Consider the following 26853-nt stretch of genomic DNA (forward strand, 5'->3'; position numbering starts at 1 on the left):
TTGTCTGGATTACTAGTACACTCCCTCCTTCCCTCCCTCTCCTTTCCTTTGTTCTCCTGTCTTGTCTCCCCCACCTACCTCCATTCATCTTGGATTTGATGACTGATGGATGTATATTTGTAAGGAAATATGTTACTTGAAAACGTAATTATCCTGTGATTTAATTATATATATGTTTACTATGATTTTCAATAAAAACAAATTGAACCATAAAAATCATTGTTTCAGGTGGTCTTTATTAAACATTTTCAACAGTCTTTCTTCTACAGCTTTCAATTTCAGTGCATTTGCAGACTATCGGGCTCTCTGCTTCTGACTGAATCCGTCGGACAGCTGCTCTGTCGACTGGCTCCATAGCCCTTTTCTGCACTTTCAGCTCATAAACATTCATTATAGCAGTGCAATCTGCAGGTAGCATGTTATAGAGCAGGAGGAGCTGAGATTTCTTTTACATGCTCTTTCTGAGTTCAAGACAGCCCATTCAGCTATTATCAGTGATTGATCACATTGTCTGTGTAAAGGCCCTATTAGACCAAGTGTTTATGAACTGTCAGGAGTTAAGTGATAAGGTTGAGCAGTTCTTTTGCACATTCACAGTGAAGCAGAGAGCCTGCTAGTCTGAAGATGTACTGAAACTGCAAGTTGTAGAAGATAAACTTGAAATTTTTTACTCCAGATTATCACGCAGCTAAGTTCCTGAGTATTGGAAGCCTAATAAAAGAAAATAACACAACTAACAGAATTATTTCCATACATATACTGCATATATATAAAACCAGTAGATAATAGAGGGAGACGGGAGTCCCTCCCTCCACTGCAAGGCTGGGTAAACATCATCGTTTTGTTTTCCATTCTTTTGATCCATCAGAACAACAAAAAACAGATCCTGTATTTTAAAGGCTATGTACACCTTTGGAGGGATTTTTTTTTTATTATTGCATTGTACTTATTTTGAGCTAAAATCATTTATTCAATTGATCTTTATTAAAAATATGAAATTCTTTATTGTGTACAGAGCTGGGATGCTCTACTAGCTGCCTGTGGATTTCTGTCATCTGGGGAGCAGACAGACTCCTTATCTCTGCTCTCTCACATTATAAACACTCATACTGATAATAATGTTGCTTATATAAGTGTTCATGACCTCTTGGTATTTTCGAGATAAGGATTATTAGATGACTGCTCAAAGCGAAAGTAACAGTTACACAGCTAGTTAACCCTTTGTGACAGAATAGCTCAATATTTTTAATAAAGGCCAATTGCAAATATGAATTTTAGCCAAAAATGAGTAAAATGCAATCAAACAAAAATTGCCTCCAAAGGTGTACATAGCCTTTAAGCATCCGTTATGCTCAGTTATGTGCATCCGTTTTAGCCATTTCCATCTGAGATCCGTTATTTTAGACTGAAAGAAAAATACTTTGCGTAGGACTTTTTTTTTCTAACATCATAATGGCTTATGATGCTGGTGAGCTCCTGCCCGACCACAGGTCTGCTGTACTGTGTTATGTGAGTACATAAAAATACACTAGACCCACAGTCAGGCAGAAACTCCAGCATCATAACTCATTATGATGCTGTAAGTTCGAACCAGAGGAGCGGCCGGCCATCACACGGAGCGCTTTTCCTAGACCAAACACATTTGTGTGAAATCTGCCTTAGACAAACTGAGCCCTAAAAGCACATTGGTTTAGAGCTGTCCATTTCGAGGGTGGAGTATTCTACATTATTTTCCTGCTTTAAAACGGCACAACACTGCCGAAGGGATGTTCCAGCTCCTAATCAGGTTTTCACGAATCTATATTTGGAGAATGATTTGTTATGCATGTTGTTACTCGGGGACCAAGGGTGTAGGTAAGCACACAGGTCCTGAAGCTCTCGCACATGTCTATGGTTTCACCTGCAGAAGGCGCTAGCGAGCTACAACTCTGACATAAACACCATCCTTAGGCCTCAGGGTGGACAGTGCAGTGACCTGGAGAGGGATCTGCAAGAAAGAAGGAAAGTGCAAGGGTAAGTTCACATGGGGCATATACTTTGTGGATTTTCTGCTGCAGAATTGTGAACAGAAAATACACAGGCACAGATTTACTTTTCGATAAAGCGGTTATCCAATATCACAAACAGCCCCATACGCTGGGCCCCTCAGAGGGAATATATGTACCCCGCACGGCTCCTGGTCCCCGCTCTGCCGCTGCTGCTTCTCCCTGTACACGGATGAAAAGATCCGGTGTCAGGGGGGAGCAGCCAATGGCAGGCAGGGACCAGCCTCCCTAGCATCGCGGGTGGCGCTAGGAAGGCTCGTCCGCGTGAAGCTCCACCTACTTGTCGAGCATGTCAGGGAAAAAAGTGTAGATACCCCAGATGCTCCAAATTATACAATTTTGCACCACAGATTTTTGGCACAGATGCATTAGTAAATCAGGGTCACAGCGTTTACAGAAGCAGCAAAGTGGATTATTTCTCATCCATACATTGTGGAAAATAATCCGAGCAGACCTGGGGTGCAGATTTCACCCTTTGGCGATTTTGCTGTGGATTTATTCTTTTTTGTGTTTTTTTTTTTTTTGTCTGCAGAAATTTTGTTCTGTGTGGAGGGTATGTTCTCATGACCTGTTTTGCAGGAGGAATTTGCTTTCAGTAGGAAGCGGCAGTTTATAGCCATGACCACACAAAAAACTGACATGTCATTGAAAACAATAGAAGGCGGATCCCATGCAGATGATGGCAGCAGCAGCAGCTATGTGGCGCAGAATCTGCACCAAATTCCACAGTGAAAAGCTGCTGTGTGAAGAGGGCCTATCTTTTTTTTTTTGCTGTTTTCTCCGTACAATGCACTTTATGACCAGTAGAGGTCACTATTGCCTAGAAATGTCCTCTGTGGTCATAGGAAGAGAAACAGTTTTTTCTTTCTCACCTGAGTAGAAGAGCAAATCTCAAAGCGAAACTTCTGCAGGATCCGGTACAAGGTGATCTTGGCTTCCAAGATGGCAAGTCTCATGCCAATACAACTACGGGGCCCAGCGCCAAATGGTAGGTAGAGAAAGGGGTGGCGCTTCTGCTTCTCTTCAGCTGTAAATCTGCAGAAAGATCCTGACTGATGGCACCATGTAATGTAGTTACTACAGCGCAAATAATCATCTGTGCCTTACCTCTCAGGTCTGAAGGCCTCTGGCTCCGGCCAGTATTTGGGATCATTCTGCATACAACCAATAGGAATCTCCATCACGGTTCCAGATGGTATTTTGCACCCCATCACTGTGCAATCAGCAGCGGCTTCCCTGGCAAACCTGGAGGCAAAAAAGATTCCTATGATATCTTGTACCCCAGTCACATCCAATGCTGGTCTCCACAGAACTTCTCTCTGCTTCCATTTGCTGGTTCACTGTCTCTAAGGCCTTATTCACACAACCGTATTTTGTATCTGCGTGTTTTGTAGATTGTACATGGACCTTATTCATTTCTATGGGTCTACAAAAAAAAAAAAAGCTGTGTGCTGTCTGCATCCATATGTCTGGTTTGCAAATTACAGAACATGTTCTATACTTGTCCATACGGCAGACAGGATTAACAGGATTAGTCATTGCTACTGATGGAGGTGAGAAAAATGTCTAATGCACCCAAAAGGTATCTGCATTTTGCGAATCAATGGTTAGTGGACTGCAGTACAGACAAGGTCGTGTGCATGAAGACTAAGGCTACAATCACACGACCGTATGTGTTTTGAGGTCCTCAAAACACGGATCCGCAAAAAATATGGATGAAGTCCTTTTGGCATCCAAATTGCATCTGTTTGTTTTGCGGATCTATTGTAACAATGCATATCCTTGTCCGCAAAACGGACAAGAATAGGACACGCTCTATATTTTTTGCAGGGCTACGGAACGGACAGCACACCGTGTGCTGTCTGCATTTGTTGCGGACCCGTTGAAATGAATGGGTCCACATTCTATCCCCAAAAAAAAAATACGCAATGGACACGGAAACAAAATACCTTCATGTGCATGTAGCCTAAAGTGCATGCCTTGCTGTGTTGCATTGAGGCTTGTCCATCACAGATACTACAACTCCCACTAGGCACAGAAGCATAGTGCAGATAAGTTTGGTCTGTCAGTTCGTTGCAAACAAATTGCAAGCTGATGTAGCTGCGAAAAAACTGAAAAATCCGGACAGCAGCTCTGGATGCGACTGGAGTAAAATACATGATGTATCAGACTGGTGAATAGTGACATCTAAAGAGTTAGAGACCAGTTCAAAATAAGTAAAGAATACAACATAATGGCACCCACCTAAACGCAGGGGGGTACATGCGCAGGGACTCGGAGATCACCATATCCATATAGGGCAGATCATGAACTGTGTTGTAGTCTGCACCGTCCTATGGTATGGACAGAGACATAAGAGACTTTAGGCCGTCATTATTTCTGATTTGACTCTGCATGGATTGGGGTACTTCACCAGTACCCCACACACTTCTCCCTGTCACTCACATGGTTTTCCGCAAACTTGTCCACTTCTCTTAGAAGCTTCTCCTGACACTCGGGGTGGGTGGCCAACAGGTAGGTAGTAAATGACAGGAGGCTGCTGGTGGTCTCATAGCCTGCGATGAGGAAGATGAAAGCCTGGCCCAAGATCTCATCCTCATTCAGTGTCTTGGTGGTCTTCTTACTGGGCTCATCCCTAACATGTGCTGCCATATCTGCCTGGTTCACAATATCAAAATTTTCCACAGAAATGTTTGCGGCAGAAGTCCTGGCATCCAGCATGAGCTGCAGTAAATCCCGGCGTCTCTGCAACATTTAATATTACCACTCAATATAAGATTTTGGGTGCCTTCACATGCGGCAGATTTCGTTGCTGGAAAGCAGTTCCCTTCATCTGAAGGGGATTGTTTTGCAGGAAGCACATGCATTTCTGCAAGACCCATTATGAAATATGGAACTGATTAGCAATCCACAAAAAAATTCTGCTGCGTGTGAAGGCCCCCTTAGGCCCCTTTAACACCGGCGAGAATTCAGCGCAGGTGCAATGCGTCAGGTGAACGCATTGCACCCGCACTGAATCCGGACCCATTCACTTTAATGGGGCTGTTCAGATGAGCGGTGATTTTCACGCATTACTTGTGCGTTGCGTGAAAATCGCAGCATGTTCTATATTCTGCATTTTTCACGCAATGCAGGCCCCATAGAAGTGAATGGGGCCGCGTGAAAATCGCAAGCAAGTGCGGATGCTGTGCGATTTTCACGTATGGTTGCTAGGAGATGAGGTTAGTAAATTGATAAAAGTCAATTTACTGTATTAATTTCCCTTATAACATGGTTATAAAGGAAAATAATAGCATTCTTAATACAGAATGCTTACTAAAATGTGGCTTGAGGGGTTAAAAAAATAAAATAAAAATTAACTCACCTCATCCTCTTGATCGCGCAGCTGGCAGGTCTTCTTTCTTCTTATTTCAGGACCTGCAAAAGGACCTTTGATGACGTAATCACGCTCACCACGTGGTGAGCGTGGTGACGTCAGCGCAGGTCCTGCTGAATGAAGATAGAAGGATTACGTCATCAAAGGTCCTTTTGCAGGTCCTGAAAGAAGAAGCAAGAAGACGATGCCGGCTGCGCGAACAACAGTATGAGGCGAGTTAATTTTTATTTATTTTTTAACCCCTCAAGCCACATTTTAGTAAGCATTCTGTATTAAAAATGCTATTATTTTACCTTATAACCATGTTATAAGGGAAAATAATAAAATTTACAGAACACCTAACCCAAACCTGAACTTCAGTGAAGAAGTCCGGGTTCGGGTCTGGGTACCACATACAGTTTTTTATCACGCGTGTGCAAAACGCATTGCACCCGCGTGATAAAAACTGAACATCGGAACGCAATCGCAGTCAAAACGGACTGCAATTGGGTGCCTACTCATGCAGTTGTCCTGCAATGCACACGCGACGCATCTGGAACACCCGTGTGAAAGGGGCCTTATACTTTTCAAGAGCACAGGAGGCAAGAGGTGATCCGTACCTTGTCTGGCGGCTGCTGGTCTCGCAGTGCGATGATTTCCTTGATGACCTTGCCAAAGAAGCTGTTTATCTGGTCTCGCTTCTTATTGGGAAGGCGGCGAGCAATGGGGATCATAATGGACGGAAATGCCACTGGAGGGAAAGGAACAAAAAGACATGAGATTTTATATAATATGTTATATTCCTTCTGGGAAGTCCTAGAGTCCTGACTGGCAGATCTGCCCAATTTTGGAGACTCTCCATTCAAGAGCGACTTGTGCTGAGCATTTATTATATAACAATGTCTCATGAATATTAATGAGGTCAGTGCCTCAATGATGCTGGAAAAATTTGGAGTGAACTTGTGTTTTCAAGTTCGGATTACAAGGTTCGGGTTATCTAAGAATTCCGTTATGGATTCCGCTACGACGGACCATAGCGGAATCCATAATGGATTTCTTAGATAACCCGAACCCTGTACGCCGAACTTGAAACACAAGTTCGCTCAACACTACCGGCAGAAAGTAACAGACATGCGCACTGAGGCCTGGTTCACTCTTCAGTGTTTGGTAAGTGATTTCCATCAGTGATTGTAAACCAAAACTAGATTTTTGTACTTACTGTAAAATCTGTTTCTCTTCCGTTCATTGGGGGACACAGGCATTGACCATGGGTATAGCTGTTGCCGCTAGGAGGCGGACACTAAGCACGCAAAGTGTAAGCTCCTCGCTCTTCAGCTAGATCCCTTCCTTCAGGGACCAAGCTAATCAGTTTAGTGCAAAAGCAGTAGAAGAAAACAGACATAAGAAAATCACATTATGTGCAAACCCAGAACCACACAGGCACGAAAAGGCCCATAAACAAAAAAACTGGGTGGGAGCTGTGTTCCCCAATGAACGGAAGAGAAACAGACTTTACGGTAAGTACAAAAATCTAGTTTTCTCATCCGTCTCATTGGGGGACACAGGCATTGACCATGGGATGTTCCAGAGCAGTACCTGAGGGTGGGCTTAACTACAACCCCCCTGCCAATCAAAGAATCGTGTTTGCAAAACTCTACGCCCCAAAGAAGCGTCAGAAGATGCAAAGGTGTGCACTCTGTAAAACTTAGAAAACGTATGCAAAGACGACCAGGTTGCAGCCTTGCACACCTGAAGGGCTGAAGCCCCATGATGCACCGCCCAATAGGCTCCCACTGCCCGAGCCGAATGAGCAGTTACCCGGCATGCACCAGATCCAGCGTATGGAGCGACTGTTCTCGAGGATAAGACAGGTCCAGACAAAATGAAGGAAGAATAATCTCCTCATTTAGATGGAGTGTCGACACCACCTTCGGCAAGAAGGACTGCACAGTGTGAAGGACCACCTTATCCTGATGGAGGATCAGGAAGGGCGACCGACATGACAGAGCCACGAGTTCCGACACTCTACGGATAGAAGTAATTGCAACCAAAAAAGCCACCTTATAAGACAGGAAGCGCAGCGACACCTGCTGCAAAGGCTCAAAAGGAGAAGATTAGAGAGCGTTGAGCACTAGATTAAGATCTCAAGAATCCAGTGGAGGACGGAAGGGGGGCGCAGCATGCACCACCCCCTACAGAAAAGTCCGAACCTCCAAAAGTGAAGCTAAATTTTACTGAAAAAGAATGGAGAGAGCCGACACTTGCCCTTTGAGAGAGCTGAGAGCCAGCCTCAAGTCCATGCCTGACTGCAGGAAAGCCAAAAGTCGCGGCAATCAAAAACAAATAGGAGACAGCTGTCTCCGCTCGCACCAACTAAAGTAGGACTTCCAAGTCCGGTGGTAGATTCTGGAAGATGGCGGCTTCTTGGCACGAATCATAGTCTGGACCACTGCATCTGAAAAACCCCGAGCCTTCAGTACGGCGGCTTCATCAGCCATGCGGTTAAATGTAGCGACCATAAATTCGGGTGGAAGATCGACACCTGCGACAGCAAGTCCTCCCGAAGAGGAAGACGCCAAGGTTCGTTGGCGAGAAGTGCGACTAGGGATGCATGCCACACCCTGGGGCCTCGAGAATGACGAGCAGTCCCTCGGACCTGATCTTCCTGAGAAGCCGCGGAAGAGGCAGGAACACGTAAGGAAACGTGAACCGACTCCATGGGATCACCAGTGCATCGCATGCCAGGGCCCTGGGGTCCCTGGACCGTGCGACGAAGTCCTCAACCTTGTTGTTGAAACGTGAGGCCATGAGCCACATCCGGCTGACCCCACCTCTCGCAGATGTCCCAAAAGACCTGCGGGTGAAGAGCCCACTCAAGACGCTCCCAGCTGAGAAAGTCTGCAATCCAGTTGTCTATGCCTGGAATGTGAACTGCCGATAGTGCCAGAAGCTGTTTCTCCGCCCAGCTGAATGAAAATCAGCGCCATCTCCTCCATGACTGCCTAGCTCCGGGTGCCGCCCTGGTGATTGATGTACGCCACTGCTGTGGAGTTGTCGGACTGCACCCGCAGCTGACAACCCCTGCGACGAATGGGAACCCGTGCTGGCCGCAACAATGAGCGAATCTGAAGATGGAGAGCGGATAGTTTTTCCGGAGGCAAGAGCACCTTGGCCCGACAAGTGTCCAGTACCATGCCCAGATAAGTCAATCGCTGCGATGAATAAAGACAAAATTAGTAAATCAGCACACCTGCAACGCAGGGAGGTCTGCCTCCTACAGACACTAAGCTAAAACTGATTAGCTTGGTCCCTGCAGGAAGGGATATAGCTGAAGAGGGAGGAGCTTACATTTTGTGTGCTTAGTGTCCGCCTCCTAGCGGCAACAGCTATACCCATGGTCAAGGCCTGTGTCCCCCAATGATACGGATGAGAAAACCAAGAGTGCAGTCTCTGCAGAAATAAGGTGTAATAGAAAGATCTGCACCGGTTCAGTATTTATTTATTTTTTGTTTGTTTTTTACACTCACAATCACTGATGGAAATCACTGAAATGAGAACTAGGCCTAAGGACCCTTGCACACGACCGTATGCCCTCAGAGATATCCGGTCCGTGAGCGGGCCATATGTCCCGGAGCGGCATTGATTGTGCGCACGGGAGCACACAGCATCATAGATTACAATGATGCTGTGCACGTTGGGCCACCCGCGGGACTATTGTCCCGCACTTATAAGATCATATGAGTGCGGGACAATAGCCCGGCGGGTGGCCCAACGTGCACAGCATCATTGTAATCTATGATGCTGTGTGCTCCCGTGCGCACGATCAATGCCGCTCTGGGACATATGGCCCGCTCACGGACCGTATATCTCGGAGGGCATACGGTCATGTGCAAGGGCCCTAAGAGCGATCATTCCAATTACTATCACCCCATATACACACAAAATCCCTTACATGTCAGCAGAACGACAGGCTTGAATGGAGTGAACAGTTCCAGGAACTTTTTGCTGTTCTGCACTAGTGGGTGATCTGGATCTTTCTGGGAATCCACTTTGGTGCCAAATGCCACACTGGCGACAATGTCCATCGTGAAGCAAGCGTAACATCTGGGGAGGTGAGACCCAGGATAAAATATTTTACAAACTGCTTTTAATCATTGTTGAAATAACATAAGCGCACAAGCAATTGCTTTCTGTAATAACATAAGCACACAGGCAATAGCTCTCTGTAATAACATATGCGCACAGGCAATTGCTCTCTGTTATCTGGAATGGATATGTTGTAGATCAGTTGGCACTGCGGATATGGCGTAGCATTGCACGTGTTCTCGAATTGGCGTCCCATATAATAATAGTAATAAAGGACCGACACTCACGCTTAAAATCTTGCAAATATTTCTTTATTGACACATATCTGTATCTGTGACACGTTTCGGCACAAGCTTTGCCTTTGTCAAACATTGAAAAACTCCCAATACAAAGCGATTTAAATAACCCGCCAAACAACCAGGTGCTGACGTCATGTAACCATGACGATTAGATAAACAATCAAAAATGAAAGCAAATAAAAAAAATATATCAGATTAAATATCTCAATGTCCTGAATAGTGTCTTTGTTTATGGTACAGATCAAATTGCTTCAATTCCGCTGTTGAAAATAATGGTACAAGTTAGAAATATAACTTACATAAAAAAAAATTAGCATTACAAAAAACTATTGAGCTCATAGTCGCGATTAAGACCCATCGGTTTCAAGTCGATGGATCCTAGGATGTATTCACTGATCTAGTGTGATAAAAGGCACTCATGTAACTCACCCACATACAGGAGAACAAATACCTATACTTGGTTTTTTTCACATGTGATAGTAAATTCATCATTTACATTCTTAAATGCCCATGTGGCTTACAGTATGTTGGCGAGACGTCCACTCGCATGAAGGGAAGGGTAATTTATTGTTACCTATACCATATCATTTTCATCAATATAAACACACAATTGCACAACTGCGATTTCAGATCATTGAAAGTGTATCACAACCACACCGCTGAGGCGACAGGAACAAACTACTGATCAAGCGTGAAGCTTTCTGGATCCATCGACTCCAAATTTTGGAAACGATGGGTCTGAGGCTACTTTCACACTCGCACTTGGTGCGGATCCGTCATGGATCTGCACAGATGCATCCGTTCAGATAATACAACCGTTCAGAACGGATCCGTTAGTATTATCTTTAACATAGCCAAGACGGATCCGTCCCCATTGACTTACATTGTGTGTCAGGACGCCATTGAACACCATTGAAAGTCAGGGGAGGACTGATCGGATCTGTTTTCTATTGTGCCAGATTGTGTCATAGAAAACGGATCTGTCCCTATTGACTTACATTGTGTGTCAGGACGGATCCATTTGGCTCAATCTCGTCAGACAGACACCAAAACGCTGCAATCAGCGTTTTGGTGTCCGCCTCTAAAGCGGAATGGAGACTGAACGGAGGCAAACTGATGCATTCTGAGCGGATCCTTATCCATTAAGAATGCTTTAGGGCAAAACTGATCCGTTTTGGACCGCTTGTGAGAGCCCCGAATGGATCTCACAAACGGAAACCAAAATGCCAGTGTTAAAGTACTTTCCCCCTCCCCCACGACAGCACCATAGAGAGAGAGGGATCCACCCCCAGGGACAGGAAACCTACAGAAATAAAAGGGTGGAGCCTCTCTTTCCATTCAGTGGTTTCCTGTCCCTGGAGTGGGAGACCTACAGTTTTTCCTTTTTAGGTCTTACCGTCGGTCTTTATTTCCTAGGAGTTTCCTAGAGTTGCTGCTGGGGTCCATCGCGCTGCTGGGCAGGCTGACAGGACCCTAGGATACGGAGATGCTCCAGGGGCCCTCCGTATCTTGCGGCAGGCATGTGGGTTACCTCTCAGGGAGAGCTCTGCCCCATGAGAAGCGCCAACTGGGTGGCAGTAAGGTGGTCATCCTTGGATTCGAGGCTCTGCCACTCTGATTTCTGATGGAGCAGCTGGTGCAGCGCTTCTGGACACATGGGGAAGGTCACTTCTGGTACGCGCCGAGTGGGATGACGCACTTCCGGTTTCGCTCTGGAGCCCCGTCAGAGGCGTGGAACGCATATCGCGCGGTCTTCTGGTTTCCGGGTACCGAATGTGACGCGCTTCTAGCTTGGACGCCGTTTTTTGTATTATTTAAAGAGGTACATGCCAGACCAGTCCCTGAGCCTGTACAGGACGATCTGTGTTTGACTACATGTATGGAGCCTCCTTGCAAACATTTCTACATGTGACCAAGGCTATGGGCCAAAAAGATTAATTATAACCTTACTTTCCATAAGTGTATAGACTCCCTACCTCCTCCATCTTGACAAATGGAGGAAGAGAGAAGACAAGAATCTGCTGAGGGTGAAGTGAATCCCATCCTGGTAGTTCACCGATCTTCCTGGGGGTAAGTGGCTCAGTTATTTGACCCTCACTTTTTTTCCAGCCTAAGCCGAAGAAAAGGCTGGCAAAAAGAAAAAACAAAGAGTGTGCGCTGTGTAGAACTACACTATCTTCTTCTTATGGGAAAAAATTGTGCCAGACGTGCATCAATAAGGTAAAAAATTCTCTAAAGTCAGGCAAGAGGGCGAGAACATCTGTTAAGGAGAAAAGTGCAAAATTTGGCCTATCCCAGGACTTCTCGTCAGACAACAGTGACACATCACCAGGGTCGTCCTCTTCTGGTTCCTCATCTGAAGATGAGAATATGTCTAATACCTTTTTTTCTTCGGAAGATAAACTACTGAAAGTCATAAGATCTACCATGAACATTGAGGATGTTAAAGAGGATAAATCAGTAGCAGACTCTTTATTTGAGGGGTTACAGGAAAGGAAGGGTCGTTGTTTTCCGGTACATGGCAGTATTATGTCCCTAATTCAGAGGGAATGGAGAAAGCCGGGCAGGAAAGTATTTGCCTCTAGGGCCTTTAAGCGCAAGTATCCGTTTGAAGAAGTAGCTTCTTCCTCTTGGGGGAAAGCCCCTAAGATTGATGTTGCCATCTCAAAAGGTGTCTAAAAAATCCTTGCTTCCCTTTGAGGATACCGGTATGCTTAAAGAGCCCTTAGACAAAAAGGCTGAGACCTTCCTTAGAGGAGCCTGGGAAGCCTCTACCTTATCCTTTTGCCCTGCAGTAGCAGCTACAGTCACGGCTAGGACTTTAGCTCTTTGGTTACAGCAGCTAGAAGTGCAACTAAAAGAAAGAGCCCCTAGGGATCAGATTTTATTCTCCTTGCCAACTTTACAAAAAGCAGCTGACTTCTTAACAGATGCGTCAGTTGATTCTATTAAGCTTAGTGCGCAGTCGGCCTCCCTCACCAATTCAGCGCGTAGGGCTCTTTGGTTAAAAAGTTGGAGTGTGGGTGATATAGCCTCCAAACAAAGGTTATGTAATATCCCCTGCCAGGGAGAATTTTTGTTTGGTCCAGAATTAGATGACCTTTTAGAAAAAGCAGCCGACAGGAAGAAAAGGGAATCCTTTCATCCCTATAGAAGTAATGCGAGCAGAAGACCAGGCAGGGATAAAGATCAGAGATTCAGATCCAAGAATTTTGGGGGAAAAGGATTCCTATTCGGAAACTCTTCCTCTACTAATAAAAAACAACCCCAACAATGACGCCAGGTTAGAGGTGGGAGGAAGGCTAAAATTCTTCCAGACAGCCTGGGAAAGGGTTGCCGGGCCTTGGGTCTTGGAAATTATTCAGTCAGGTCTGAAACCAGAATTCCATTCTTTGCCTCCGCAAAGATTCGTCATTACAAAAAGCATTTGTGTAAGAGGCTGTTTTCCCATATTAAAAGAAGTTTTGGACCTTATCAAGAGAAATGTCCTGATTCCCGTTCCTCCAGAAGAGCAATCCAAAGGTTTTTTCTCCCATCTGTTTCTGGTTCCAAAACCAGACGGTACACACAGGACTATCATCAATCTCAGGGATTTGAACAAATTTCTGGTTTTCAAAAAGTTCAAGATGGAAACAATGAGGAATACGATTCAGCTTCTTTTTGCTCATTGTTTCATGGCCGTGTTAGATTTAAAAGACGCCTATTTCCATATCCCCATGCACCAGAAATTCCAAAAATTCCTGAGAGTGGCGATTCCGATGGAGGGTCAGATTCGGCAATATCAATTCCAGGCATTACCCTTTGGCCTGTCCATGGCCCCAAGGATATTTACAAAAGTAGTGGCAGAGATGGTGTCGTTCATAAGAATAAAAAATATTTTAATAGTTCCATATCTGGATGACTTTCTAATCATAGCGAATTCCCGGTTGAATTGCGAGAAGAACGTTCAGACTGTTGTTCAGACCTTTCAGGAACTAGGTTGGATATTAAACTACAAAAAATCCAGATTGAAACCTGTAAAGATACAGAGGTTCCTTGGCCTAATGTTGAACTCAGAGACTCAAAAAGTAAATCTCCCAGAAGAGAAAATCTCAAAAATCTGGAATCAAGTCAAATCCCTCTCTCCCACCTCTCTGACTCTTCGAAAAGGCCATGTCAGTCCTAGGAGTTCTGATTTCCTCCATCCCGGCGGTGGAGTGGGCTCAACTTCATTCCCGTCAGTTACAGCCTTTAAAAAGCACAAGGGGATATTGAATGTCAGGATAAAAATTTCAGACACGACCAGAAGGAGTCTGTCCCTGTCCAGCCACCAAGATAATCTAGTTCAGGGAGTTCCATGGTCCTACCCAGATCCTATTGTCCTGACCACGGATGCGAGCCCTTGGGGGTGGGGTGCCGATGTTCGAGAGTACAATTTTAAGGGTCTATGGTCCCCAGTTCAAAAATCATTCTCTTCCAACCGGAAAGAATTGGTGGCAGTAAGACTGGCCGTGAAAGCTTCTCTGTCCCTTCTAGGCACAGGCCACATGAGGATTCTTTCGGACAATCAGACAACTGTGGCATATGTGAACCACGAGGGGTGGACAAGGTCGATATCCCTAGGATGGGAAGCAAGGAAATTATTAGGGACATTAGAGAAACAAGTCAGCCACGTATCAGCTCTCCACATAAAGGGGAAGGAGAATGTTCATGCAGACTTTCTCAGCAGATATCCCTTAAAGCAATGAGAATGGTCCCTCAACACCTCAGTATTTTCCAGGATCAGCGAATCGTGGGGCATGCCGGTTATAGATCTCTTCAGTACGAGCCAGAACAAAAAAGTGGAAGTTTTTTGTTCTCTAAATCCAAGGGAATTCCCCTATGGGGTGGATGCCTTTCTCCTGAAATGGAACTTCCCCCTAGCCTATGCCTTTCCCCCCTTCCAATTAATCCCATCAGTCCTAAAAAAGATCAGGAAGGACAGGGCAAGGGTTATTCTCATTGCCCCCTTTTGGCCCAAGAGGGCATGGTTTACTCTGCTCCAGACCATGTCGATATCAGACCCCTGGATTCTACCAGACCTCCCGGATCTGCCGTCCCAGGGTCCGGTTTTTCATCCGGCAGTCAGTGGTCTCCATCTGACTGCATGGAATTTGAGCGGAACTTATTAATTAAAAAAGGTTTCTCTCAGGAGCTCATCATGACCTTGCTTAAGAGCAGAAAACCTGTAACTATTTACATATAATCTACGCTAGAACTTGGAAGAAATGTATTGAATTTAGTAATCTCAACCCAAAGCAATTACCCTTATCTGTCCCTATTTCCCAGGTTCTGGAATTTCTACAGAAGGGTCTTTCCTTAGGTCTTGCTAAGAGTACTCTTAAAGTACAAGTCTCTGCCCTGTCAGTTCCATTCGAGCAGAACTTTGCTTCAGATCCTTGGATCATTAGATTCTTTAAAGCGGTAGATAGGATGACACCAGTCTTATTCCCTAGGGTTCCCCCGCGGGATCTTAACATCGTGCTTCATTCCTTAACCAAAACACCTTTTGAACCCATTGATTCTGTAGGCATAAAACTTCTTACTTATAAGCCCGTTTTGTTAGTGGCCCTCACCACTGCTAGAAGGATAAGCGAGTTGCCTGCCATTTCCATCAATCCCCCTTTCACTACGATTCTGGATGATAGAGTTATAATTCTACCTGATCCAGCCTTTTTACCCAAAGTGTCATCTAAATTCCATAGGTCCCAAGAAATTATTCTTCCTTCCTTTTGTGTCCATCCGAAAAATTCTGGAGAAGTGACATTTCATACCCTAGATGTAAGGAGATGCTTATTACAGTATCTTAAAGTTACGGAAGAATGGAGAAAGTCTTCTGCTTTATTCGTTCTCTTTTCAGGATCGAATAAAGGGAAGAAGGCTACCAAAAGTACCCTGTCTAGGTGGCTTAGACTGGGCATTATACAATCCTACTTGGAGGAGGGCCTGCCTCCTCCAGTCTCGGTGAAGGCTCACTCTACTCGCTCAGTTTCCACTTCTTGGGCGGAAAGGTCGGGGGCTTCTATTGAGAAAATTTGTAAGGCGGCCACATGGTCTTCACCTACCTTTTTCCGTCACTACCGTTTGGATCTGCACTCTTCCTCTGATCTTTCTTTCGGTAGAAAGGTTTTGCAAGCGGTGGTCCCTCCCTAGGAAGGGTTCTTTCCTCTGTAATTCTCTCTATGGTGCTGTCGTGGGGGAGGGGAAAAATGATGATTACACTTACCGGTAATCAGATTTTCCAGACCCCACGACAGCACCCTTCCTAATTCCCTCCCTTGGTATTGGCTTCTGTTTTCACATGGAGTAGCAAAAAATTCTTTTTTTTTCAAGATCTGTATTGTCTATGCGATTTATATGCTGTTCAGATCAGAATGTTTAATGGTGTAGGAGTCCCTCTCTTGCTTTGTAATCCACTGAAGGGGTAGAGAGGCTCCACCCTTTTATTTCTGTAGGTTTCCTGTCCCTGGGGGTGGATCCCTCTCTCTCTATGGTGCTGTCGTGGGGTCAGGAAAATCCGATTACCAGTAAGTGTAATCATCATTTTTGTAATTTTAACATTTTTATTAATGTTATTAAAGTTATATTTCTAACTTGTACCATTATTTTCTACAGCGAAATTGAAGCAATTTGATCTGTACCATAAACAAAGACACTATTCCGGACATTGAGAAATTTTATCTGATTTTTTTCTTTGCCTTCATTTTTTATTGTTTATCTCAGCGTCATGGTTACATGACGTCAGCACCTGGTTGTTTGGCGGGTTATTTAAATCGCTTTGTATTGGGAGTTTTTCACTGTTTGACAAAGGCAAAGCTTGTGCCGAAACGCGTCACAGATACAGATATGTGGCAATAAAGAAATATTTGTGAGATTTCAGGCGTGAATGCCAGTCCTTTATTACTACTGTTATTTGGTCACGCTGTTGCTGTTACCTTTGGATGTTACATGGTTCTCCAGAGACGGCAAATTTTTGCAAGTTACTCAGCAGCACATCACATCCCTGGTTTATGAGGGGGCACATCTAGAAGAAAGAAGAGGTGGCTCAGTAGTGACAGTAAAATAAATATCTGGAGGTAGTCAGAGAATCTAGAAGGGGGAAACACCGACTGAAACGTGATGCTAGAAAATGGGTTGGGCTGTGACAACCTTATACATGATTAAAATAAAGGCAGGTGACTGGGGCTCGATCTTTCTATGAAGCCCGGGTGACTATGTGACCAACTGCTTTATGTGATCTACTTTATGACCAAGAAATAAGATTTTAAAGGGGTTGTCCCAGCTCAGACATTGATGGCATATCACTAGGATATGCCATCAAAGAGAGGTCAGGGACCCACATCTATGACCAACTCCTGTCTCCAGAACAAGGCCCCTGAAGTGGAGGAGAGCACACCAGGTATGCAAGGGTGCTCTCCATTCACTGCTGTGGGAGTTCCGAAAATAGCCAAGTGAGCGTGATCAGCTATTTTTGGAAGTCCTGTAGTAGTGAATGGAGGGTAACTGTGCATGCACAATCTGCTCTCCTTCACTTCAGGGGGGGAAGGGGTCCTTTTGGAGATAGAAGCAGGTCTCAGAGGTGGGACCTACACCTATCTCACATTGATGGCATATCCTAGTGAGATGGGAATACCTCTTTAAGTGCAAAACTGGATAACGTATGAAGAAAACAGCATGTGGCTATGTGTGTAATGATGAGCCTGACTGACACAGCAAAAAAAACAGCACACAGTGGTAGAAAATGTACTGCTGACGAGCCTGGCATGAACCTACCTCTTTCATACGCGCTGCACTGAAAGACGGGGTCAGAACACTGCGCACACGTTTCCAGTGCTCATCGCGGAGGCAAAGGAGACTGTCACTCATTGGCTTGGTTGCCAGGTTCATCTTCTGCAGGGATCAGATTAGGAGGACATTATATAATTGACACTCTCAGAAGCGTAAATGATAAGTGGCTCCATTTTTCCTATATTACTGCCACTAGAGAACGATATGTACAGGTGCTTATCAATAAATTAGAATATAAATAAAAAGTTTATTTATTTCAGTAATCCATTTAAAAAAATGAAACATATATAGATTCATTACAGACAGAGTGATGTATTTCAAGCTTTAAAGGGGTTGTCTCATCATGGACAATGGGGACATATTGCTAGGATATGCCCCCGTTGTCTTATAGGTGCGGGACCCGCACCTATATCGAGAACGGAGCCCCGCAAGTGAAGGAGGGCGCACTGCGCATGTGCAGCCGCCCTCCAATCATTTTCTATGGGCGCTGGCTCGGCTTTTTCTGCGGGGCTCCGTTCTCTATATATGTGTGGGTCCCAGCGGTGGGACCCGCACCTCTAAGACAACGGGGGCATATCCTAGCAATATGCCCCCATTGTCCATGATGAGACAACCCCTTTAACTTCTATTAATGTTGAGGAATATGGCTTACAGCTAATGAAAACCCAAAAGTTAGTATCTCAGAAAACTAGAATATTATATAACAGTGATGGCTAACCTCCAGCTGTGGTGGAATTATGACTCCCAGCATGCTCCATTCATTTCTATGGAGTTCTGGCAACCGCTAAGCAAGTGTGCATCTTGGGAGTTGTAGTTTTACCACAGATGGAGTGCCGGAGGTTAGCCATCACAGTTATATAAGACCAATTCAAAACTATTTTTAAATACAGACATGTTGACCTACAGAAAAGTATATACAGTATATGCACTCTTGGTCGGGGCTCCTTCTCCATGAATTAGTGCATCAATGTGGAGTGGCATTGATCAGCCTGTGGCACTGCTTAGGTGTTATGGAGGCCCAGGTTGCTTTGATAGTGGCCTTCAGCTCGTCTGCATTGTTGGGTCTGATGTCTCATCTTACTCTTGACAATACCCCTTGGGTATTGAGAAAGTCAGGGTGAGTTGGTTGGCCAATCAAGCACAGTGATACTGTGGTTATTAAACCAGGTATTGGTACTTCTGGCAGTGTGGGTAGGTGCCAAGTCCTGCTGGAAAATGAAATTAGCATCTCTATAAAGCTTGTCAGCAGAGAGAAGCATGAAGTGCTCTAAAATGTCCTGGTAGACGCCTGTGCTAACTGTGGACTTGATATAACAGTGGACCAACGCGAGCAGATGACATGGCTCCCCAAACCATCACTGACTGTGGAAACTTCACACCAGACCTCAAGCAACTCGGATTGTGTGCCTCTCCACTCTCCCTCCAAACTCTGGAACCTTAATGTTCAAATGAAACGCAAGATTTACTTTCATCTGAAAACAGGACTTTGGACCACTGAGCAGCAGTCCAGTCCTTTTTCTCCTTGGCCCAGGTAAGACGCTTCTGAGGTTGTCTTTAAGTCATGATTGGCTTGACACAAAGAATACAACAGATGTAGCTCATGTCCTGGATACATCGGTGTGTGGTGGCGCTTGAAGCACTGACTCCAGCCGCAGTCCACTTCTTGTGAATCTTCACAATCCTTTCAAGGCTGTGGTTATCCCTGTTGCTTGTGCACCCTTTTCTACCACACTCAACTTTCCATTAATATGCTTGGATACAGCACTCTGAACAGCCAGCTTTTTATACTCTCCTTGTGTCAATGACTGACTTCTGGACAACTGCAAAGTCAGCAGTCTTCCCCATGATTGTGTAGCCTGCTGAACAAGACCAAGAAGAGACCATTTGAAAGGCTTACGAAACCTTAGCAGGTGTTTTCTGTTGGCAGGCCGATTAGTGTGACACCATGAGTCTACAATATTGGACATTTTTTAACCATATTCTAGTTTTACTGACTTTTGGGTTTTCATTAGCTGTAAGCCATAATCAACATTAAAAGAAATAAACACTTGAAATAGATCATTCTGTGTGTAGTGAGTCTATATTATATATGAGTTTCAGTTTTTGAACTGAATTACTGAAATTAATTAACTTTTCGATGACACTGTTATTTATTGAGATGCACCAGTATGATGCTCCTACTCAGCTCAGGAGCAACCTAATACAGTTCACAGAGAATTGTCTAAATTGGATACAACTGTAGCAAATCCTCAGGGTTGTTTATCCCCTGGAGGCAAACATTCATGTTTCCATTCACTGACAGCAAGCAGAACTTACCATCCTGTTAGTAAAGTTCAAAAAGTCTTTCTGAAGAACCTGCTTAACGGCCTCCGGGTCAGACAAGAGAACCATCGGACGTCGTCCCAAGTAATACCTATATAATATTCAGATAGAATACGCTCATAGTCAGGTGCGGTCAGGTATACAAGGCACTCTGCTGCACTGCATTATGGGAAACGTATTTCCTGGTGTGAACACAACATGTCCTGCAATGACTTACAGCAGAGCATGATCTTGTACAGACACTGAACCCAAAAGGGACCAATAAGATTCTACAGCCTGAGCACAAAGAGACGCAAAGAGAATGTCAAGGAAGCTCTGAGTGCGACTGGAGTAGAACTTACAAGACAAGTAAAGCAAAAGGATCGGACTGCAACGTACTGCACTTACCCGGAGATAGGTCCGTACTTCTTCAGAATCTGACTGGATCCTTCCCAGAAGCCCTTGGAAATGATATTAAGATTTACAGTTACTAAGCAGAGGAAAAGTGAAAGAGGAAAACCAGCTTAGAAGAGCAGCAACTCCCATCAGCTAACCTTCCGGAACAGCAACACATTCCCAATGAACGGAGTCGGCTTAGGATGTCTTATCCCCATTTTCTGCAACTGGGAGAAAGCCGATATAGAATACCTGCAGGAGAAGCGGCCATTAAATAATTGAATCCAGGAACCTCCCCATCTCCCATGAAACCCAGTCATCATACGGTTAATTATATATCATGGACATAACCCTGTAGGCTAGCCGCACATGTCGAAAAACTGCAGCGTAATACAGTAACGGCAAAGCGTATGAGATTGGACAAATCCCCTGCATACTTTGCTTTTCTCTTCTGTGGGGAATATGACCGGCCGTGCGGATTTTGAATCTTGCAGCATGTTGTTTTTGCGGATTTTAGTGCAGATTTCACCCTCTGCAATGCAATGGTTGAGATCAGGGAAAAACCACATCAAAATCCGCAACATAGTCCTCAAGTAGCACATGCGGATTTTGGTGCGGAAACACAGAAATCCGCACGAAAACCCGTGCAGAATTTTGGTTTTCAAATTTGCATCCGTGTGCAGACACCCTTCGGGATTCGATTTTTTCATGTGGATTTTGATGCAGAAAAGCCGCAGTGTAATACAGTACAAGTAAAGTGAATCCGATTTGACAAATCTCATCTACACTTTTGCTTTTCTTTAAGCCTCATTCACACGTCAGTGTTCGGTCAGTGATTTCCATCAGGGATTGGAGCCTCCACAGACATAAGGTATAAGGCCTCTTTCACACGACCGTATGGCTTTTGCAGCGTTTTGTGGTCCTTTTTTCACGGATCCGTTGTTCAGTTTTTTTTGTTTCCGTTGTGTTTCCGTTTCTGTTCCGTTTTTCCGTATGGCATATACAGTAAATTGAAAAAATTGGGCTGGGCATAACATTTTTAATAAATGGTTCAGCAAAAACGGAACAGATACGGATGCATTTCTGTATGTGTTCCGTTTTTTTTGCGGACCAATTGACTTGAATGGAGCCACGGAAAGCGATTTGCGGGCAATAAAAGGACATGTTCTATCTTTCAACAAAACGGAAATACGGAAACGGAAGGCATACGGAGTCCGTTTCTTTTTTGCGGAACCTTTGAAATTTCACTGATGGAAATTACTGACCAAACACTGACGTGTAAATGAGGCTTTAGTGGGTAAATTGACCTGCCATGCAGATTTAGAAACCCGCAGCATGTCAACTGTGTGTGTGTTTTTTCTGTGCAGATTTCACCCTTTGCAATACAGAGAATGAGATCTGCGGCAAAAATCTGCATCAAATCCGCACCAAAAACTGCAAGTAACTTGATGTGGTGCAGAAACAGTCAGAAATATGCAAGAAAATTCATTCAGAATATTTGATTGTTACCCCGCACCCGTGTGCTGGCATCCTAAAAACTGCACACAAAATGCACCAAAACCACAGGAAATAGTGCAAATGTTTGTGCGGTTGTGGTGCGGATTTCATGCTGATTTCCTACATACAAATCCACATTGGGCACAGGTACTCTTAAAGTCGTTTTTTTCTGTCTTCCACAGTACCCTGCTCTGCAACATGACACTGGGTTAGACCTAGAGCACTATACATCCTGAGCTTCCTGGTGTATGAACAAAATTCCAGTGACACAGGCAGGTCAATAACAAAGAAAAGTGCATGTGTATAATCTCAGGATTTATGCGAAGAGATGAGACCCCTCCCTCGGTAGAGTCACCACTGTAGATTGTTGTGACCCCTCTCCCCTTCTGGAGGGTTTACCAATCCCCTCCTGTTCCCACAGTATGCAGATGTAGAGTACTCAGCATTGCCCGGGGGGGGGGGGGGGGGGGGGAGACCCAAGAAATAGGTGAATACAGACACCAGCAGAGCCGCCTCCTAGGGGGGCTCCACCCCCACATACAAGTGGCCAGTTACTGTTCACGCCTGTCTTCATGCATAAGAATCATCCAGGAGACCAGGGGATGGCGACAAACACTCAACTGCCTGCCCACCAAAAAGGTTTAACCCCTGGTCTGCTGGCACATACCAAAATGTCTGTAATTTCTATTACTGCTGACAACCAGCCTCTATATCATGTCTGAGAGGTTGTCACAGCTCCGCCCCCTGTTACTGACATCACTGAGTATAATAGTAATATAATTACATTGTGATCAGACATGAGATCCACACCTTATACTACAGTAACATCTATTCCATCTATTACTGCTGACAACCAGCCTCTATATCATGTCAGAGGTTGTCACAGCCCCGCCCCCTGTTACTGACATCACTGAATATAATAGTAATATAATTACACTGTGATCAGACATGAGATCCACACACCTTATACTACAGTAACAGCTATTCCATCTATTACTGCTGACAACCAGCCTCTATATCATGTCTGAGAGGTTGTCACAGCCCCGCCCCCTGTTACTGACATCACTGAATATAATAGTAATATAATTACACTGTGATCAGACATGAGATCCACACACCTTATACTACAGTAACAGCTATTCCATCTATTACTGCTGACAACCAGCCTCTATATCATGTCTGAGAGGTTGTCACAGCCCCGCCCCCTGTTACTGACATCACTGAATATAATAGTAATATAATTACATTGTGATCAGACATGAGATCCACACACCTTATACTACAGTAACATCTATTCCATCTATTACTGCTGACAACCAGCCTCTATATCATGTCTGAGAGGTTGTCACAGCCCCGCCTCCTGTTACTGACATCACTGAATATAATAGTAATATAATTACATTGTGATCAGACATGAGATCCACACACCTTATACTACAGTAACAGCTATTCCATCTATTACTGCTGACAACCAGCCTCTATATCATGTCTGAGAGGTTGTCACAGCCCCGCCCCCTGTTACTGACATCACTGAGTATAATAGTAATATAATTACATTGTGATCAGACATGAGATCCACACACCTTATACTACAGTAACAGCTATTCCATCTATTACTGCTGACAACCAGCCTCTATATCATGTCTGAGAGGTTGTCACAGCCCCGCCCCCTGTTACTGACATCACTGAATATAACAGTAATATAATTACACTGTGATCAGACATGAGATCCACACATCTTATACTACAGTAACAGCTATTCCATCTATTACTGCTGACAACCAGCTTCTATATTATGTCTGAGAGGTTGTCACAGCCCCGCCCCCTGTTACTGACATCACTGAGTATAATAGTAATATAATTACATTGTGATCAGACATGAGATCCACACACCTTATACTACAGTAACAGCTATTCCATCTATTACTGCTGACAACCAGCCTCTATATCATGTCTGAGAGGTTGTCACAGCCCCGCCCCCTGTTACTGACATCACTGAATATAATAGTAATATAATTACATTGTGATCAGACATGAGATCCACACACCTTATACTACAGTAACAGCTATTCCATCTATTACTGCTGACAACCAGCCTCTATATCATGTCTGAGAGGTTGTCACAGCCCCGCCCCCTGTTACTGACATCACTGAATATAATAGTAATATAATTACATTGTGATCAGACATGAGATCCACACACCTTATACTACAGTAACATCTATTCCATCTATTACTGCTGACAACCAGCCTCTATATCATGTCTGAGAGGTTGTCACAGCCCCGCCCCCTGTTACTGACATCACTGAATATAATAGTAATATAATTACACTGTGATCAGACATGAGATCCACACACCTTATACTACAGTAACAGCTATTCCATCTATTACTGCTGACAACCAGCCTCTATATCATGTCTGAGAGGTTGTCACAGCCCCGACCCCTCTTACTGACATCACTCACCAGTATAGTAATCCTAGCAATCCTGCAATAAGGGCAAGGGTTACTTTAGTGTCGTCCAGTCCATCCACCCAGGACTCCTCCATTTCTCCTGTGTCTTTCAGTCAGTTCCTGTGAAAAATAATGCACATTTCAGCAACAGGCAGCATGTCCAGGGAGCGACGGCAGCCCGCACAGGATGAGGCGGGGTGTCTCATAAATATTTATTTATTACGTTCCTTCGCATCCAGGAAAACTGAATAAACACTGAATATGATGAAGTTATCATGAGCAGACTGCCCACCACACATAGTACCACTTCCTCTCCACCGATAACACATAGAAAACCAGGATGACTGGCTGGATATGATAAAGAACACGCCATCATATGGCACACAGGACAACTCTACTAATCAGTCTTCTGTAGACACCAATGCATATTCATCGCCCCAAAGAACCTTCATGGATCACAAGTTACAGCAAGAAGTATAATGAGCTACGATCCAAAACTAGGATGAATAACATATATCTTTCCTTGTACTGTGTCCACTAGATGTCCCTGCACTGATCCACATAAGCTATCGAAAAGTACATCCAGTATACAGGACAGGAGAAGTGGTACTGTGCAGTGTCCATATATACAGAATAAGAGCAGATACTGAGAATTACACCCAGTATACAGGACAGGAGAAGTGGTACTGTGCAGTGTTCATATATACAGAATAAGAGCAGATACTGAGAATTACACCCAGTATACAGGACAAGAGAAGTAGTACTGTGCAGTGTCCATATATACAGAATAAGAGCAGATACTGAGAATTACACCCAGTATACAGGACAGGAGAAGTGGTACTGTGCAGTGTCCATATATATAGAATAAGAGCAGATACTGAGAATTACACCCAGTATACAGGACAAGAGAAGTGGTACTGTGCAGTGTCCATATATACAGAATAAGAGCAGATACTGAGAATTACACCCAGTATACAGGACAGGAGAAGTGGTACTGTGCAGTGTCCATATATACAGAATAAGAGCAGATACTGAGAATTACACCCAGTATACAGGACAAGAGAAGTGGTACTGTGCAGTGTACATATATACAGAATAAGAACAGATACTGAGAATTACACCCAGTATACAGGACAGGAGAAGTGGTACTGTGCAGTGTCCATATATACAGAATAAGAGCAGATACTGAGAATTACACCCAGTATACAGGACAAGAGAAGTGGTACTGTGCAGTGTACATATATACAGAATAAGAACAGATACTGAGAATTACATCCAGTATACAGGACAAGGTAAGTGGTACTGTGCAGTGTCCATATATACAGAATAAGAGCAGATACTGAGAATTACACCCAGTATACAGGACAGGAGAAGTGGTACTGTGCAGTGTCCATATATACAGAATAAGAGCAGATACTGAGAATTACACCCAGTATACAGGACAGGAGAAGTGGTACTGTGCAGTGTCCATATATACAGAATAAGAGCAGATACTGAGAATTACACCCAGTATACAGGACAGGAGAAGTGGTACTGTGCAGTGCCTATAAATACAGAACATTTCCATGGTTTACTTACTTTTACAGAACAGTCGCAGTCTGTGTGTAAGGGTTAACGTGTGCCGGGTGTGATACCCGAGGAGTCACTGTGTACGGTACTGTCTGTCAGTCTGTCATAACAGAGATCTGGGGCAGTATGGTGAGGGGGCGGTCGGATCATGCAGACACCTAGAAGATTGCATCTCACAGATCTGTAGACTTTGCCAAAAATCTGAAGCCAAGGAGTCATTTTCAGTACCCCGACTAATCAGGTAATCCAAGGTGAGTTACGCCAGACATGTCTGCTTTACACAGAAGCATCGATAAGACACAACTGCTATGCTTCTTCCACCATCCAAATGAACTAGAGGGTCACAAGGTTGGAAGGGAGATCTGCCCTGAAAATGGAGACTTTCAACAACCTCCCAAATTTTAGTACGCTAAGCGTGCTTTGGCATGTTCATGTTTATAGAAGGTTATGAATCTATTGTTCTAAAGCAGGCACTATTCGCTACGTGTTGTAATACAGTGCTTATACATGTCAGACCAGCTGCCTGTCAGAAAGAACATCTTGGAGATCAGAGACGTCTCCATATTATAAACCAATGCTTTGCCAAGAGATTAGATAAACACCACTGAACACCTTCATACCAGTAATCCAAACCTAGCGGAAAAAAACTCGAATGAGTGATAAATGTCAAAGAATATTCTAATGCCTTATTTTGATGCCGTGCATTATGCTTAGCTTTGCTCATCTTATAAGCTCCAGTCACATCCAGAGCTGGATTCACATTCTGGCTTTTGTTATATTGTATTATTGTTGAGTTACTTCCAGAGCTGTATTCTTCATTCAGTCCATAAACACAGTGCTGTATTGTGAAAGATGAAGGTTACCTATTGGCATGTGTATAGATAGGTCAGGAGAGATCGTGATTAACAAAACAAGCATTCGGATGACGTGCACACTACTCACAAAAAGTGGGTATTTGGCTTTCGGGTGAAATGTATGGAAAATATATAAAAGTTCACACTACAGTGATTTATCATGAAAGTAGAAGCATGCCATGGTAATTTCCT

At 44.2% G+C, this 26853-nt stretch overlaps 1 protein-coding gene across 5 annotated transcripts in view; it reads right to left on the reverse strand.

Annotated features, from left to right (window-relative positions):
* Positions 1-1386: 1386 nt before the first annotated feature.
* TBXAS1 (thromboxane A synthase 1) overlaps positions 1387-26853 on the reverse strand; it is a 130955-nt gene continuing 105488 nt past the window's right edge. For 4 of the 5 annotated variants that reach the window (XM_040437307.1, XM_040437298.1, XM_040437281.1 and 1 more), the window contains exons 2-14: positions 24251-24358; positions 20447-20540; positions 20301-20353; positions 19908-20004; positions 17577-17693; positions 16739-16827; positions 9353-9504; positions 6021-6151; positions 4491-4790; positions 4290-4378; positions 3153-3290; positions 2918-3080; positions 1387-1987 (exon numbers count right to left, since the gene is read on the reverse strand). In XM_040437307.1, coding sequence (XP_040293241.1) covers positions 1913-1987; positions 2918-3080; positions 3153-3290; positions 4290-4378; positions 4491-4790; positions 6021-6151; positions 9353-9504; positions 16739-16827; positions 17577-17693; positions 19908-20004; positions 20301-20353; positions 20447-20540; positions 24251-24333 — 1581 coding nt within the window. In that variant the 5' untranslated portion in view covers positions 24334-24358 and the 3' untranslated portion in view covers positions 1387-1912. Of the gene's footprint in view, positions 1988-2917; positions 3081-3152; positions 3291-4289; positions 4379-4490; positions 4791-6020; positions 6152-9352; positions 9505-16738; positions 16828-17576; positions 17694-19907; positions 20005-20300; positions 20354-20446; positions 20541-24250; positions 24359-25816; positions 26256-26853 lie in introns of those variants that run through there. The other variant, XM_040437275.1, reaches the window with a different exon arrangement.

Source organism: Bufo bufo, chromosome 1 (genome assembly GCF_905171765.1).
Source record: "Bufo bufo chromosome 1, aBufBuf1.1, whole genome shotgun sequence".
Taxonomy (NCBI): Eukaryota; Metazoa; Chordata; class Amphibia; order Anura; family Bufonidae; genus Bufo; species Bufo bufo.